Raw genomic sequence first — 9,750 nt, forward strand, 5'->3', positions numbered from 1 at the left:
ATACAGAAAACGTGTAACACTATTCAAAATGTCGTATTGTTTGTTTCATTGACTAAATAATGTATATTGCTTCTTATATGAGTAAACGTTGTTTTTGCTGGCTTGTTATCTGTACAAAAGTAGTTAAAAAGTTAATTAAAAAAATACAGGAAGTGACGTAAAAACACAATATGGCACCGATGTTGACATGCAATATTTTTCCGCATTATATTTTGCAGGCATTACCGCTGCAGAAAACACCACCCGAACGCAAATGACTTGATTACGAAATAAATTTAGCTGCATTAGACTAATTACTTCGTATTTATTATCTCTTATCCAGAGTTATCGTAGTATTTAATCCATGGAAACGGTTGCCTGCAAGCTAAAATAGGGTAAAACAATTCAGAAGTAAACCCCAGTCCAAAGTTATGTGCAGTGCATTTCTACAGCAACGTCGGTATGAAGTACTGTTTTGGGTATATTGCGAGTACTTATGTAGTATGAGGTAACGGTGAATTACGATGAAGTGATTGAAAGCCCGTAAATAACATGGCAGTCGTGAGGAGGATCCACGCGTGGTCGTCCTTCTTGCACCGATTCCGTGCACGCAACAACCCGGCAGTATATTCGGTGCCCCCCGCGCGGACGAGCTGCCTTCCACTGCACGGAGACTCCCCCACGCCGCAGTGCAGCAGAGCCTTTGGCCTTTCTCGCTCCATCCTGAGGCGCTCGGACGACTTCCCTGAAGGCACAGGTCCTTGGAAAATAAAGTACAACCACCTTGAGAAGAAACTCAAGTACAGCTACAACTTCTATGTGCAGGTTTCACAGAGCAGGAAGATGATGAGGATGAAGACTCGATGGAGGAGGAGGAGGAGGTGGACGAACTGTTCCGGGAGTTGCAGCCTGCCACGACCCTCGCAGGTGGCCCGCACCGGATCTTTGTGCTCCACCCTGATGTGAAGTGGGGAAGCAGGAAGCAACACCTGACCACAGGTGAATTGTACAAGCAGATATTGTGGTCAGGCCAATAAAATCACTCTCTTGATCGGTCACATGACTCCCCCCCCCCCAGCCGAGTTGATGATGGCGGAGGCGGTGGCGCTGGTCAACACGCTGGACAAGTGGTCCGTGGTGGATCGCCTCATCCTGTCCACCAAGACTCCAGAGAAGAGGAAGATCTTCGGCAAAGGAAACTTCCAGATGCTCACGGGTACTTCATGTTGCCACCGTCACTTTAGCATCATACTCGATGTAGGTCCAAGAGGTTGTCAATCATCACGTGTTTCTCTTCCCGACGCAGAGCGAATCAGACGGACGGCGGGCATCACTGCCGTTTTTGTCAACGTGGAGCGCCTGTCGCCATCGTCAGAGGTCTGTGCGGCTTCTCTCGTTGCGCACAAGTTTGGAATTTCATATTGACGTGATGATGCATTGTCATATCTGAGCTTTTAATTGGCCCAAAAATTAGGTAGGGATGACGAATTGGTTTCTGCTTTTTTTTTTTAGTAGTGTGTCCGTGCTTACCAAAAAAAAGGTTTAGCGCCTAGTTCCCAAATCACTGTAAGTCTGCTTGTTGTCCGCTAGAGGGAGCTAGAGGAGGCATGGGGGGTGAAGGTGTTGGACCGTTACTCACTGGTGCTGCATATCTTCCGCTGTAACGCCAAAACCAAAGAGGCTAAGCTGCAGATCTCACTGGCTGAAATTCCTCTGCTAAGGTACGACAAATCTATGCTACAATTATGCAAGCAAAAATAAGCATTAAAAATAAAAATGGTGTTTAAGATCAACTTTCCCCCCCCCCTGGCAGGTCACGTCTGAAGAATGAATTTGTCAACATGGACCAGCAGGGCGGAGGCAACCGGTACATCGGAGGATCGGGTAACTAACATCCCGATTATAGACCACCACCATGGGATTTAAAAAATAAATGAATTAAACAATCCGGCTATTTGGATCTTGATGGTCTATGCAGGTGAGACGCAGCTGGAGGTCCAGCAAAGGCTGCTGAGGGAGCGCGAGATGAAGATTCGCACGGCGCTGGAAAAACTGAGCAGGAAGCGCCAACTGCTTCGAACCCGTCGTAAGCACAAAGAGTTCCCCATCGTCTCTGTCCTGGGATACACAAACTGTGGTGAGACAAGTCAAGTCAATTGACGGCCATCTTTTCAGCAAAATTCAAATTTCCGCAAATGTCCACAGGCAAAACAACGCTGATCAAAGCGTTGACGGGCGATGCCGGGATGCAGCCGCAGGATCGGCTTTTCGCCACCTTGGACGTGACTGTACACGCTGGCCTGCTGCCCAGCCGGGTCACTGTCCTTTACGTGGACACCATCGGTTTTCTTTCGCAGCTGCCGCACCAGCTCATCGACTCGTTCGCCGCTACGCTGGAAGACATCAAGCACTCGGTATGCAACCCTAAAAAGTTATTTGGTGAAAGTTGCTCCACATTTGTCTCACGCGTATGTGTCCAGGACGTGTTGGTTCACGTGCGGGATGTGAGCCATCCGGAGAACGTCAACCAGAAGGCCAACGTGTTGAACGTCTTGAGGAACCTCCGAGTGCCCGACTCACTCATGAGCTCCATGATTGAAGTCCATAACAAGATTGACCTCGTCGACAAGTAAGTCACTTTTTTTTTTCTTTGGCTTTTATTTGGCACACTGATGATAAACAAACAATTCCGTGCTGATTACCAGCTATGAATTAACTGAAACCGACGCCCTGGCCATCTCGGCCCTGGAAGGGCGTGGCCTGGAGGTTCTAAAGTCAGCGGTTGAAGAACGCGTGGTGGCCGCGACGGGCAAACGCCTCGTCAGCCTGAAGGTGGACCTCAGTACGCCGCAGCTCAGGTGAGGTGACCCCGTTCAGGCCAGCTGTGTCCTAATGACCTTTTGTGCTCCTCAGTTGGCTGTACAGGGAGGCCGCCGTTCAGGACGTCAGCGTGGACGCCGACGAGGGCTCGGCCGTCGTTCAGGTGGTCATCGGCAACGCCGCGTACGGGCGATACAGGAAGATGTTTGGCTAGCGACCAACTACATGACTCATTGTAAAAAAAAAAAAAAAAAATGTACTCCTTAGGCTGCAGAATGTAATGAATCGGATTGTTGCGTGACTAATTTTTTGACCACCACGACAAGCTAACTATTCCATTTGCAGTTCACAGTACGATTTACCACACAGTAATAAAAAGTCGTGTTCAACGAACAGACTCGATTGGCCGGTGCAAATGTCCACGAGGATTCCGCTAGCATCCATTTTCAGTCTGCTGCTTTTTATCCGGCAGTAGTTTCCTGTTGAGTTCCACAACGAGGGGGCAGAGGGGGAGCAGGCCCACAAAGTCCCCGGCGATGATATTGAGGCTGTGGTGGTCCGAGCCGGGGGTCTGCTGCTTCACCCACTCGCTTAGGCTCTTCCACTGAGCCAAGGTCAACGTGCGTAAAGACTCCTTGGGGTTGGTGATGATGTAATTCCTGTAAGCAGTCAGGTTTAAGCCCGCCACGAAGAAACCCTCTGCGGGGACAAACAGATGCAGTCGAATTTTGAGAAAGGCGACCCCTAGTGGACAAAAATAATACCTGCACCTCCAGATGTTTGATAAATGAGATGTGGGTCGAATAATTCGACAAATATTTGAGCGCCCGAGTTGCACGTATGATGTGAAGTGGACTCACGAGGCCTTCCGAGCTGTTTGTTCCACTCCAGGAAATTGATGGCGCCGCAGGCCGTGCGCTCATTGGCCCACCAGTAGGGAATGCCGGGGAGCAGGTCAGCGTGTCGGGAGGCTACGTCAGCGTCGTACGAGAGCAGGACCTGACGACCCGACGCCCACAGACGCCTCAGAGACCAGTCGGCTTCCTGAGCGGTAAAAGAAGATAAACGTGACTCTCGAGTTAGAGCAAGGGACGGACGTCTCATGGTGGAAAGTATACCACATGGCACAACTCGAGCATCTTCTAGTCCAAAGCATCATGTCTAAGATCTAGCAATGGAAAGAAACAGCTCATGATCCAAAGCATACATCACCTGGCGCAGACAGAGTTTGGGGCCAAAGATATTCTTGATGTTGCATATGAAGAAGTGATGGAGTGCATTGCTAAGCCCCTCAAAGTCTCTGCAGGCCAGGATGACCACCTCCTTGGGATGACTCTCCAGCCAGGAGGCCACGGACCACAGAGTGTCCTGATTGGTCAATAGTAAGCGTGCATTTGAGCTCATCAGTCAGGGCGAAACTCGGCGAACGTCGGGGGTCACTCACCAAGACGGTGACGTGTGTGTATAAAATGTGTGTAAAGTACAACTCCGACGACGGGTCGTTGGGTTTGTGGGCCACGCGCAGGTCGAAATATCGAATGCCCATTGACAGCTGATCTTCGATGCAGCGTTCCTGAGTACACGGACAAGTTCGGCGTTTCAAAATATGGCTTTTTTTGGAGATGTTACTCATAAACATGGAAAAAAATGACAATTTTATTTGTAATTTAACAAAGTTGGATCGTTCACATTGGCCCACATTTTTAATTCCCTTGTAAAAATTCCTCCTCGATGACAAAAGTGACAAAAACTCGTCCGACGTGTTCATATCTGTATTTGTGATCTCCATAGGTGGTACCTGCGTGGTGGCCCATTTGAAAACGGTGGGCCTGGTGAGGCAGCAGCAAAGTCCATCAAGCACCTTGAACAGGTCTGACTCAGACCTCACCAGGGGGGAGGAGATGTCCAGGCAGTAGCTCATGGCGTCGTGACTACCTGGAAGACACATGCGGACAAACACTTGCTGAACAACCAGAACGGGTTTCTTGCACTAACAATGATGTCATGCTGAAGGAATTTTCTGTAAAAGCGTGTGTGTGTGTGTGTGTGTGTGTGTGTGTGTGCGCGCGCGCACATAATTAGGTCCAAATGGGAAGTAGTATTGTATGAATAACTGTAGTATTACAACATGTATGCTCATCATAAAGCGTTGTGCCTATTTTGGGTTATTACTCCAAAATATTTGAAACTCATATTACACATGCATTTTAAGTTATATTGACGTTATTTCAGGATAAGACATGACTCCATGTCCTCGATGTTTTCATTGATGAAATAGAGATTTGTAATTAAAGACACTGTACCCGGTATGGCCAAATGGGTCAACGGGACGTCCAACAGTTCCTTCGGCAAATTGGACATCCAGTCTTCGCACCAGTGATCCATGTCGGGGGTCTCCTCAACGTCGCTGGACACGGACAGCCTCCCCCACATTTGACGCTGGATGAATCGATCACCTTCGATTATCTCATCCTGTGCCTTTAAGAATCAGGGGTCAGAGGGTAAACGGAAAGTGGTAGTGGACATTTGGAACATCCAGGTCAAATCAAGCCAAGTAGGTCCGTACTTTTAGTCAGTCTGCCTGCCTGCCTGCCTGCCTGTCGTTGATGGTTGGGAACTGGTCGAGTCACCATGACATCGTTCTCCTCACGAAACAAGCATTCTCGTTCCGGGTTCGTGTTTGACAGGCCAGTCCGGTGTTTGATGCGGCTGGCAGGTTTACTTCCTGACCGGGATACGCATGCGCACTTGATATAAGCACTATGAACACGAAGCGGCAAGGTTGACGCTTACAATTTGTGGACCCGTAACATTTGATTTCTAAAGTGAAGGTAAATCTAAAAAAAAGACTTAATGTTCTGCTTTCAAATAAAAGTGCAAGAAAGTTAGGTCCAGATACTTAAAATGGAAAAAAAAAAGTCATGTAGTGCACTCGTGAATTGTATTGTAGTAAAATAAACAAATGCGTTTGGGTTCATTTTAAATATGTCGCCCAGTTTTAACAAAAATAAGCAGGCCTCATGTTTCACGGAATTGTTTAGTACGGAAGCATGAGTGAAACCAAGAGCTGGGTTTCTCACTTTGAAGAGGGAACACAAACTCTTCGAAGGCATCAGAGAAAACGGCAAAGATGACGTCAAAAGAGCAAATTGGAAATCACAGCGTCCACATTTTTCAAGCACTTGTAGACCCCAAATAAGGTTAGGGGAGGATGACATTGAATATAAATTATGAATTGGAATACAACTGCATGTTCGCAGTTAGGCATTCATTTTTTTTAGGGGAATGAGCCAAGTAAATGACATATCCTCTATGTCACACAGCTTTTAAATGACATCAAGTCTTTCAAGATGATGTCACAGAATTGCCGCCCTGAATGTCAAGATGAGCCAACGCAAAGCCACGCAAAGACAGGTAAGTCTTGAATCATTTTTTTTAAATCCTCATAATTGTATATTAATTCACGAATTGGCAAGTCTTTCAATGTTTTGTTTGTATGTTTTCTTCGGTTTTTGTAGTTTTAGCACCCTCTAGTGGTTTGTGATTTTTAGGCACGTTTGGCCACCTATGTTAGGGACTTTAGCACCCTCTGGTGTTCATTTAGTTTTAGCCGGCTGATTATACCGAAGGCCTTAACACATTCGAATTTGTCCTCAAACCGGAAGACTAATTTTTGCACCCCTGTAAAATACAATTTTAATCACATTGCAGTCCCCTAAACCAGTCATACCAGCAAATATTTTTTCACTGACATTCGTATAAAATACAAACGTTTCCCGAACGTTTTTCTCAACCCGGTTGGCGGATAGGCTTTCCACTGCTCCTAATTCAGTAGTTTGCGGTTAAGCGACACGACGGTTTGCGCAAAGTGGCCGTCGCCGACAAAATCCGCCGCCACGATGTTGATCCCGCGCTGATGGTTGCCGGGGCTCTGCTGCTTGACCCACGCAAGCACCGCCGGGTTGGAGGACTTCACCAGGTCTTTCAGAGATTTGTGCAGATTCTTAGTGATGTACGGCAGGTCTACGGTCAAGTTGATCCCAGCGACAAAAAAACCACCTGAAACAAATTTTTGAATTCCGCGACTGCCATCTAGTGGTCAACAGTGGAGGTAAAGTTTAGTGTTATGTGTACACTTGTCGGTGGGTTCTGTGGCGCTTACTCGGTCTGCCATGGCTCTTGTGCTCCTCTAAGCTCTTAATCAGGTCCCGTGCCTTGACCTTGTTGGCCCACCAGTACGGAATGTGTGGCCAAAGGTCAGTATTGCGCTTAACGATGGCGGAATCTTCGTACGACACGATCACCTGTAGGCCTGACTGCCACATTTTCCGAAGTGTTGGCATTTCCTGAAATGCAAAACCATCTCATCTTGGACTTCAAAAGCTAACCCATAACCGTGAATAGATATCAAGGGAGTACCGTTCTGGGACAGAGTTTGCCTGAGAAGATTTTTCGGATGGTGTTGACCAGCCGGATGTGTCTGTTGTTGTCCATGTCCAGAAAGTGGCTGAAGGACAGGATGACCACCTCGTTAGGGTGGTTGTCCAACCACTTGCGAATCTCGAGCAGAATCGCCTGTCCAAGAGAAGTCGTTATTGTTTACTACGCCACAAATGGCAAAGGAGACCCACTTTCATGGAGCAAAAAATGAAAGCGGTCAGTTGTTGTCCCACGTGCCTGCCTTGTAGTGGCGTACCTCCACTGTAACTTTACTGTATAAGCCGTGGTAGAAGTAGAGGTTGGACGAGTTGTCCTTGGGCCTGTGCGCGATTCGCAGGTCGCAATAGCGGATGCCGCTGTTCAGCTGTTGGGTCACCGTGAGATTCTAAAACACATAAATGTAGAATTTGCGCCCCCTTGTGGAGTCTGAGGGCCACTGCGTTCATCTCATGCTGATGACCGATACCTGCGTTTCACACCACTTGTGCATTAAGGGTCGAAGGAGGCCGCTGGTGTATTTGTCCGCCTTCTTCAGCAAGTCTGGCTGGCTTGGGTCGACGGCAGATTTGCCTTGTTTATCCAAATTGTACGTGATTGCGTTGTGGCTACCTGCACACACAAGGAACATATTCACATTTTGGGGTTGACTTTCCCTTGAATGTGTCAAGGCTGAGTGTGCAGGTGGCCTACCTGGAATGGCCAAGAGGCTGAGCGGGATGTCCTGCAGGGCTGGCGGCATGTGACTCATCCAGCTGTCCATACGAACTTGAACTGGAGTCTGAACTTGAGACACACGCCTCTCGCTTCTCGGCTCCATGTACAGTAGATCATTCAATATAGATTAATAGATCATTAATTAATATACAACGTAAAAGTAATCAACAAAAAAAATCGGTGGATATAAAGTGGATACATTTCCGACTGCGTTTGAATGCACCACGTGTATCTTGCGACCCTACCCGGAAACGCCGGAGACTTATAGCGCTCAATGACGGCGTAGTTAACTTGCTATTACTTCGTAGCGTGCTAAATATATTAAAGTTAATGAAAGCGGTGTTTGTAGACTATGAACGTGCGTGCTATTTTCGTGTATCAAATTAAAAAAAACAATATGAAGTAACTAAATTGAACTAAAGTGAGCGTTAACTTCAGGGACCATAGGAATTTTCATACATTCGTTCGTTTTCGTGCGCCTTTTGTCATTTCATTCACTAGATGCTGTCTTTTTTGGGGGAAAGCTTAATTGCTCCACCAAAAATACGACCATATGTAAGCAATGTCTACTTTAAGCACCCAAATTGGTACTATTACCTCCGTAGTCGCGCAGAGAGCCGCTCCCATGGCTGTTGATTGTTGTTGTTGATCTGGTCGCAGCGTCGCTTAACACGGACGGCACCTGCACGTCTGCTTGTCACAATTCACTCAAGTCCACATCCAGCCCTGCTATTTAATTGGCCCGCCCAGTGAAGACCTTGATCCGCTCTCGTGCTAAAAGTGTCTTTATGAGGAGTCTTCTTAGCAAAAATGGTCTTTATTCCTTTTCGCTAAAGACCAAATGTTAATAAAGTGTCCTTTAACTTGGGGTTTAGTATAGCTTTGTTGTAGAAGACATTCCGGTGCTTTTGTTCTTAGAATTGATGCAATAAAGGCCAAATAAAAAATAAAAAAAATCAACAAAGACATTCATGTAACTTCAGAATATTCTGAAAGTTCTTTAATGTTGCTACTGCTATTTGGTAAAGTCTTTTCGATGCTGCCACCTGTTTATATGTTCTCCATGTTATTTGCCTTTTATTATTGAATCAAGTTTTATTTGCATGATACGCAGACTTTGGAAGTAGCATTAGAAACCGCTTTCATTCCTATAAATGAAAACAATGTTTGTAGTTCCAAGCATATTTAGTTTTTCATCACTCAACATTCGTCTCGGCCGTGATATTAAAGCTCAACTTCCATTATGACGACATGCAAAAACAAACTGGTTATGACTTCTCGAGACTCTTAGGATAGCCACTAGGTACACAATTACTAACAAAAGGAGTTGCTAAACGGGTTTCAAAACAAACATTTGACCTGTGACGAGTCAACAGGTTAATTCGTTTTGAAATGGATTTACTGCTAACATGACCATTGTAAAAATATTGCCAGGAAGTAAATGGGACTTGATGACTTTCCCCCTCAAAACCCTTTAGTGGCAAAAAGTAGCCTACTTAGAATATCTGAACTTTATTGAGGGAATTGAAATTGTTCGGTGTAAACTACCAGTTAAGTTTGATGCAAGTCTACTAACTAGTCTTTCTTCATGCAGAACTTTTTAAGGTAACAGGCGTGTCATTCGGTTCTTAACCCAAGCTGTGGTAAATACTGCCCCCTATCGTTATATCCGTGTATCAGCACAACCTCGATCATGTTGCTAATAATTGTTTTATTTCACACAAATACAAAACTAAAATAATGAAATAATTATATTGCATCCTAACAGAAATTTTTAAAGTTAAATCAATTTTAAAT

At 46.0% G+C, this 9,750-nt stretch overlaps 3 protein-coding genes across 5 annotated transcripts; 1 reads left to right on the plus strand and 2 right to left on the minus strand.

The window, feature by feature from the left end:
• The first annotated feature begins 153 nt into the window (after positions 1-153).
• On the plus strand, positions 154-5,237 carry gtpbp6 (GTP binding protein 6). Of its 2 annotated transcripts, none has more exons than XM_085927308.1 (11): positions 154-736; positions 805-978; positions 1,058-1,195; positions 1,286-1,356; positions 1,570-1,700; positions 1,793-1,863; positions 1,958-2,065; positions 2,185-2,393; positions 2,460-2,608; positions 2,685-2,837; positions 2,893-5,237. In XM_085927308.1, exons 1-11 carry the CDS (start codon positions 532-534, stop codon positions 3,011-3,013), a joined length of 1,530 nt encoding a protein of 509 aa, XP_085783434.1. In that variant the 5' UTR covers positions 154-531; the 3' UTR covers positions 3,014-5,237. The 2 variants fall into 2 exon arrangements, with proteins under 2 accessions (XP_085783434.1, XP_085783433.1); XM_085927307.1 differs by having other exon boundaries at positions 155-736; positions 1,958-2,116; positions 2,893-5,234.
• plcxd1.2 (phospholipase C, X domain containing 1, tandem duplicate 2) lies at positions 2,620-6,333 on the minus strand. Its single transcript, XM_085927316.1, has 7 exons — positions 5,366-6,333; positions 5,103-5,277; positions 4,598-4,734; positions 4,244-4,372; positions 4,012-4,167; positions 3,660-3,843; positions 2,620-3,498 (listed from the first exon to the last, which is right to left on the minus strand). The coding sequence occupies exons 2-7, from the start codon at positions 5,230-5,232 to the stop codon at positions 3,233-3,235; spliced, it is 1,002 nt and encodes a 333-aa protein (XP_085783442.1). The 5' UTR covers positions 5,233-5,277; positions 5,366-6,333; the 3' UTR covers positions 2,620-3,232.
• A 144-nt stretch (positions 6,334-6,477) lies between these two features.
• On the minus strand, positions 6,478-8,714 carry plcxd1.1 (phosphatidylinositol-specific phospholipase C, X domain containing 1, tandem duplicate 1). Of its 2 annotated transcripts, XM_085927314.1 has the most exons (7): positions 8,546-8,714; positions 7,930-8,054; positions 7,706-7,848; positions 7,496-7,624; positions 7,219-7,374; positions 6,962-7,145; positions 6,478-6,858 (listed from the first exon to the last, which is right to left on the minus strand). In XM_085927314.1, the coding sequence occupies exons 1-7, from the start codon at positions 8,578-8,580 to the stop codon at positions 6,623-6,625; spliced, it is 1,008 nt and encodes a 335-aa protein (XP_085783440.1). In that variant the 5' UTR covers positions 8,581-8,714; the 3' UTR covers positions 6,478-6,622. The 2 variants fall into 2 exon arrangements, with proteins under 2 accessions (XP_085783440.1, XP_085783441.1); XM_085927315.1 differs by having other exon boundaries at positions 7,930-8,684.
• Between the last annotated feature and the right edge of the window lie 1,036 nt (positions 8,715-9,750).

Source organism: Syngnathus leptorhynchus, chromosome 13 (assembly GCF_054491065.1).
Source record: "Syngnathus leptorhynchus isolate UIUO chromosome 13, UIUO_Slep, whole genome shotgun sequence".
Classification (NCBI taxonomy): domain Eukaryota; kingdom Metazoa; phylum Chordata; class Actinopteri; order Syngnathiformes; family Syngnathidae; genus Syngnathus; species Syngnathus leptorhynchus.

Excerpts from the sequence above, each read along its gene's own strand:
- gtpbp6 (XM_085927307.1), top strand. The coding sequence starts at position 532 with ATGGCAGTCGTGAGGAGGATCCACGCGTGGTCGTCCTTCTTGCACCGA. Across the intron at positions 1,357-1,569 it reads GCCTGTCGCCATCGTCAGAG|AGGGAGCTAGAGGAGGCATG; the intron begins GTCTGTGCGGCT and ends GTTGTCCGCTAG. Across the intron at positions 2,117-2,184 it reads CCTGGGATACACAAACTGTG|GCAAAACAACGCTGATCAAA; the intron begins GTGAGACAAGTC and ends AAATGTCCACAG.
- plcxd1.1 (XM_085927314.1), bottom strand. The coding sequence starts at position 8,580 with ATGGGAGCGGCTCTCTGCGCGACTACGGAGGTAAT. Across the intron at positions 8,055-8,545 it reads TGCGCGACTACGGAGGTAAT|GGAGCCGAGAAGCGAGAGGC; the intron begins AGTACCAATTTG and ends TCTACTGTACAT. Across the intron at positions 7,146-7,218 it reads GCAAACTCTGTCCCAGAACG|GAAATGCCAACACTTCGGAA; the intron begins GTACTCCCTTGA and ends TTTGCATTTCAG.
- plcxd1.2 (XM_085927316.1), bottom strand. The coding sequence starts at position 5,232 with ATGTGGGGGAGGCTGTCCGTGTCCAGCGACGTTGAGGAGACCCCCGAC. Across the intron at positions 4,373-4,597 it reads TCAAATGGGCCACCACGCAG|GAACGCTGCATCGAAGATCA; the intron begins GTACCACCTATG and ends CCGTGTACTCAG. Across the intron at positions 3,844-4,011 it reads CCAAACTCTGTCTGCGCCAG|GAAGCCGACTGGTCTCTGAG; the intron begins GTGATGTATGCT and ends TTTACCGCTCAG.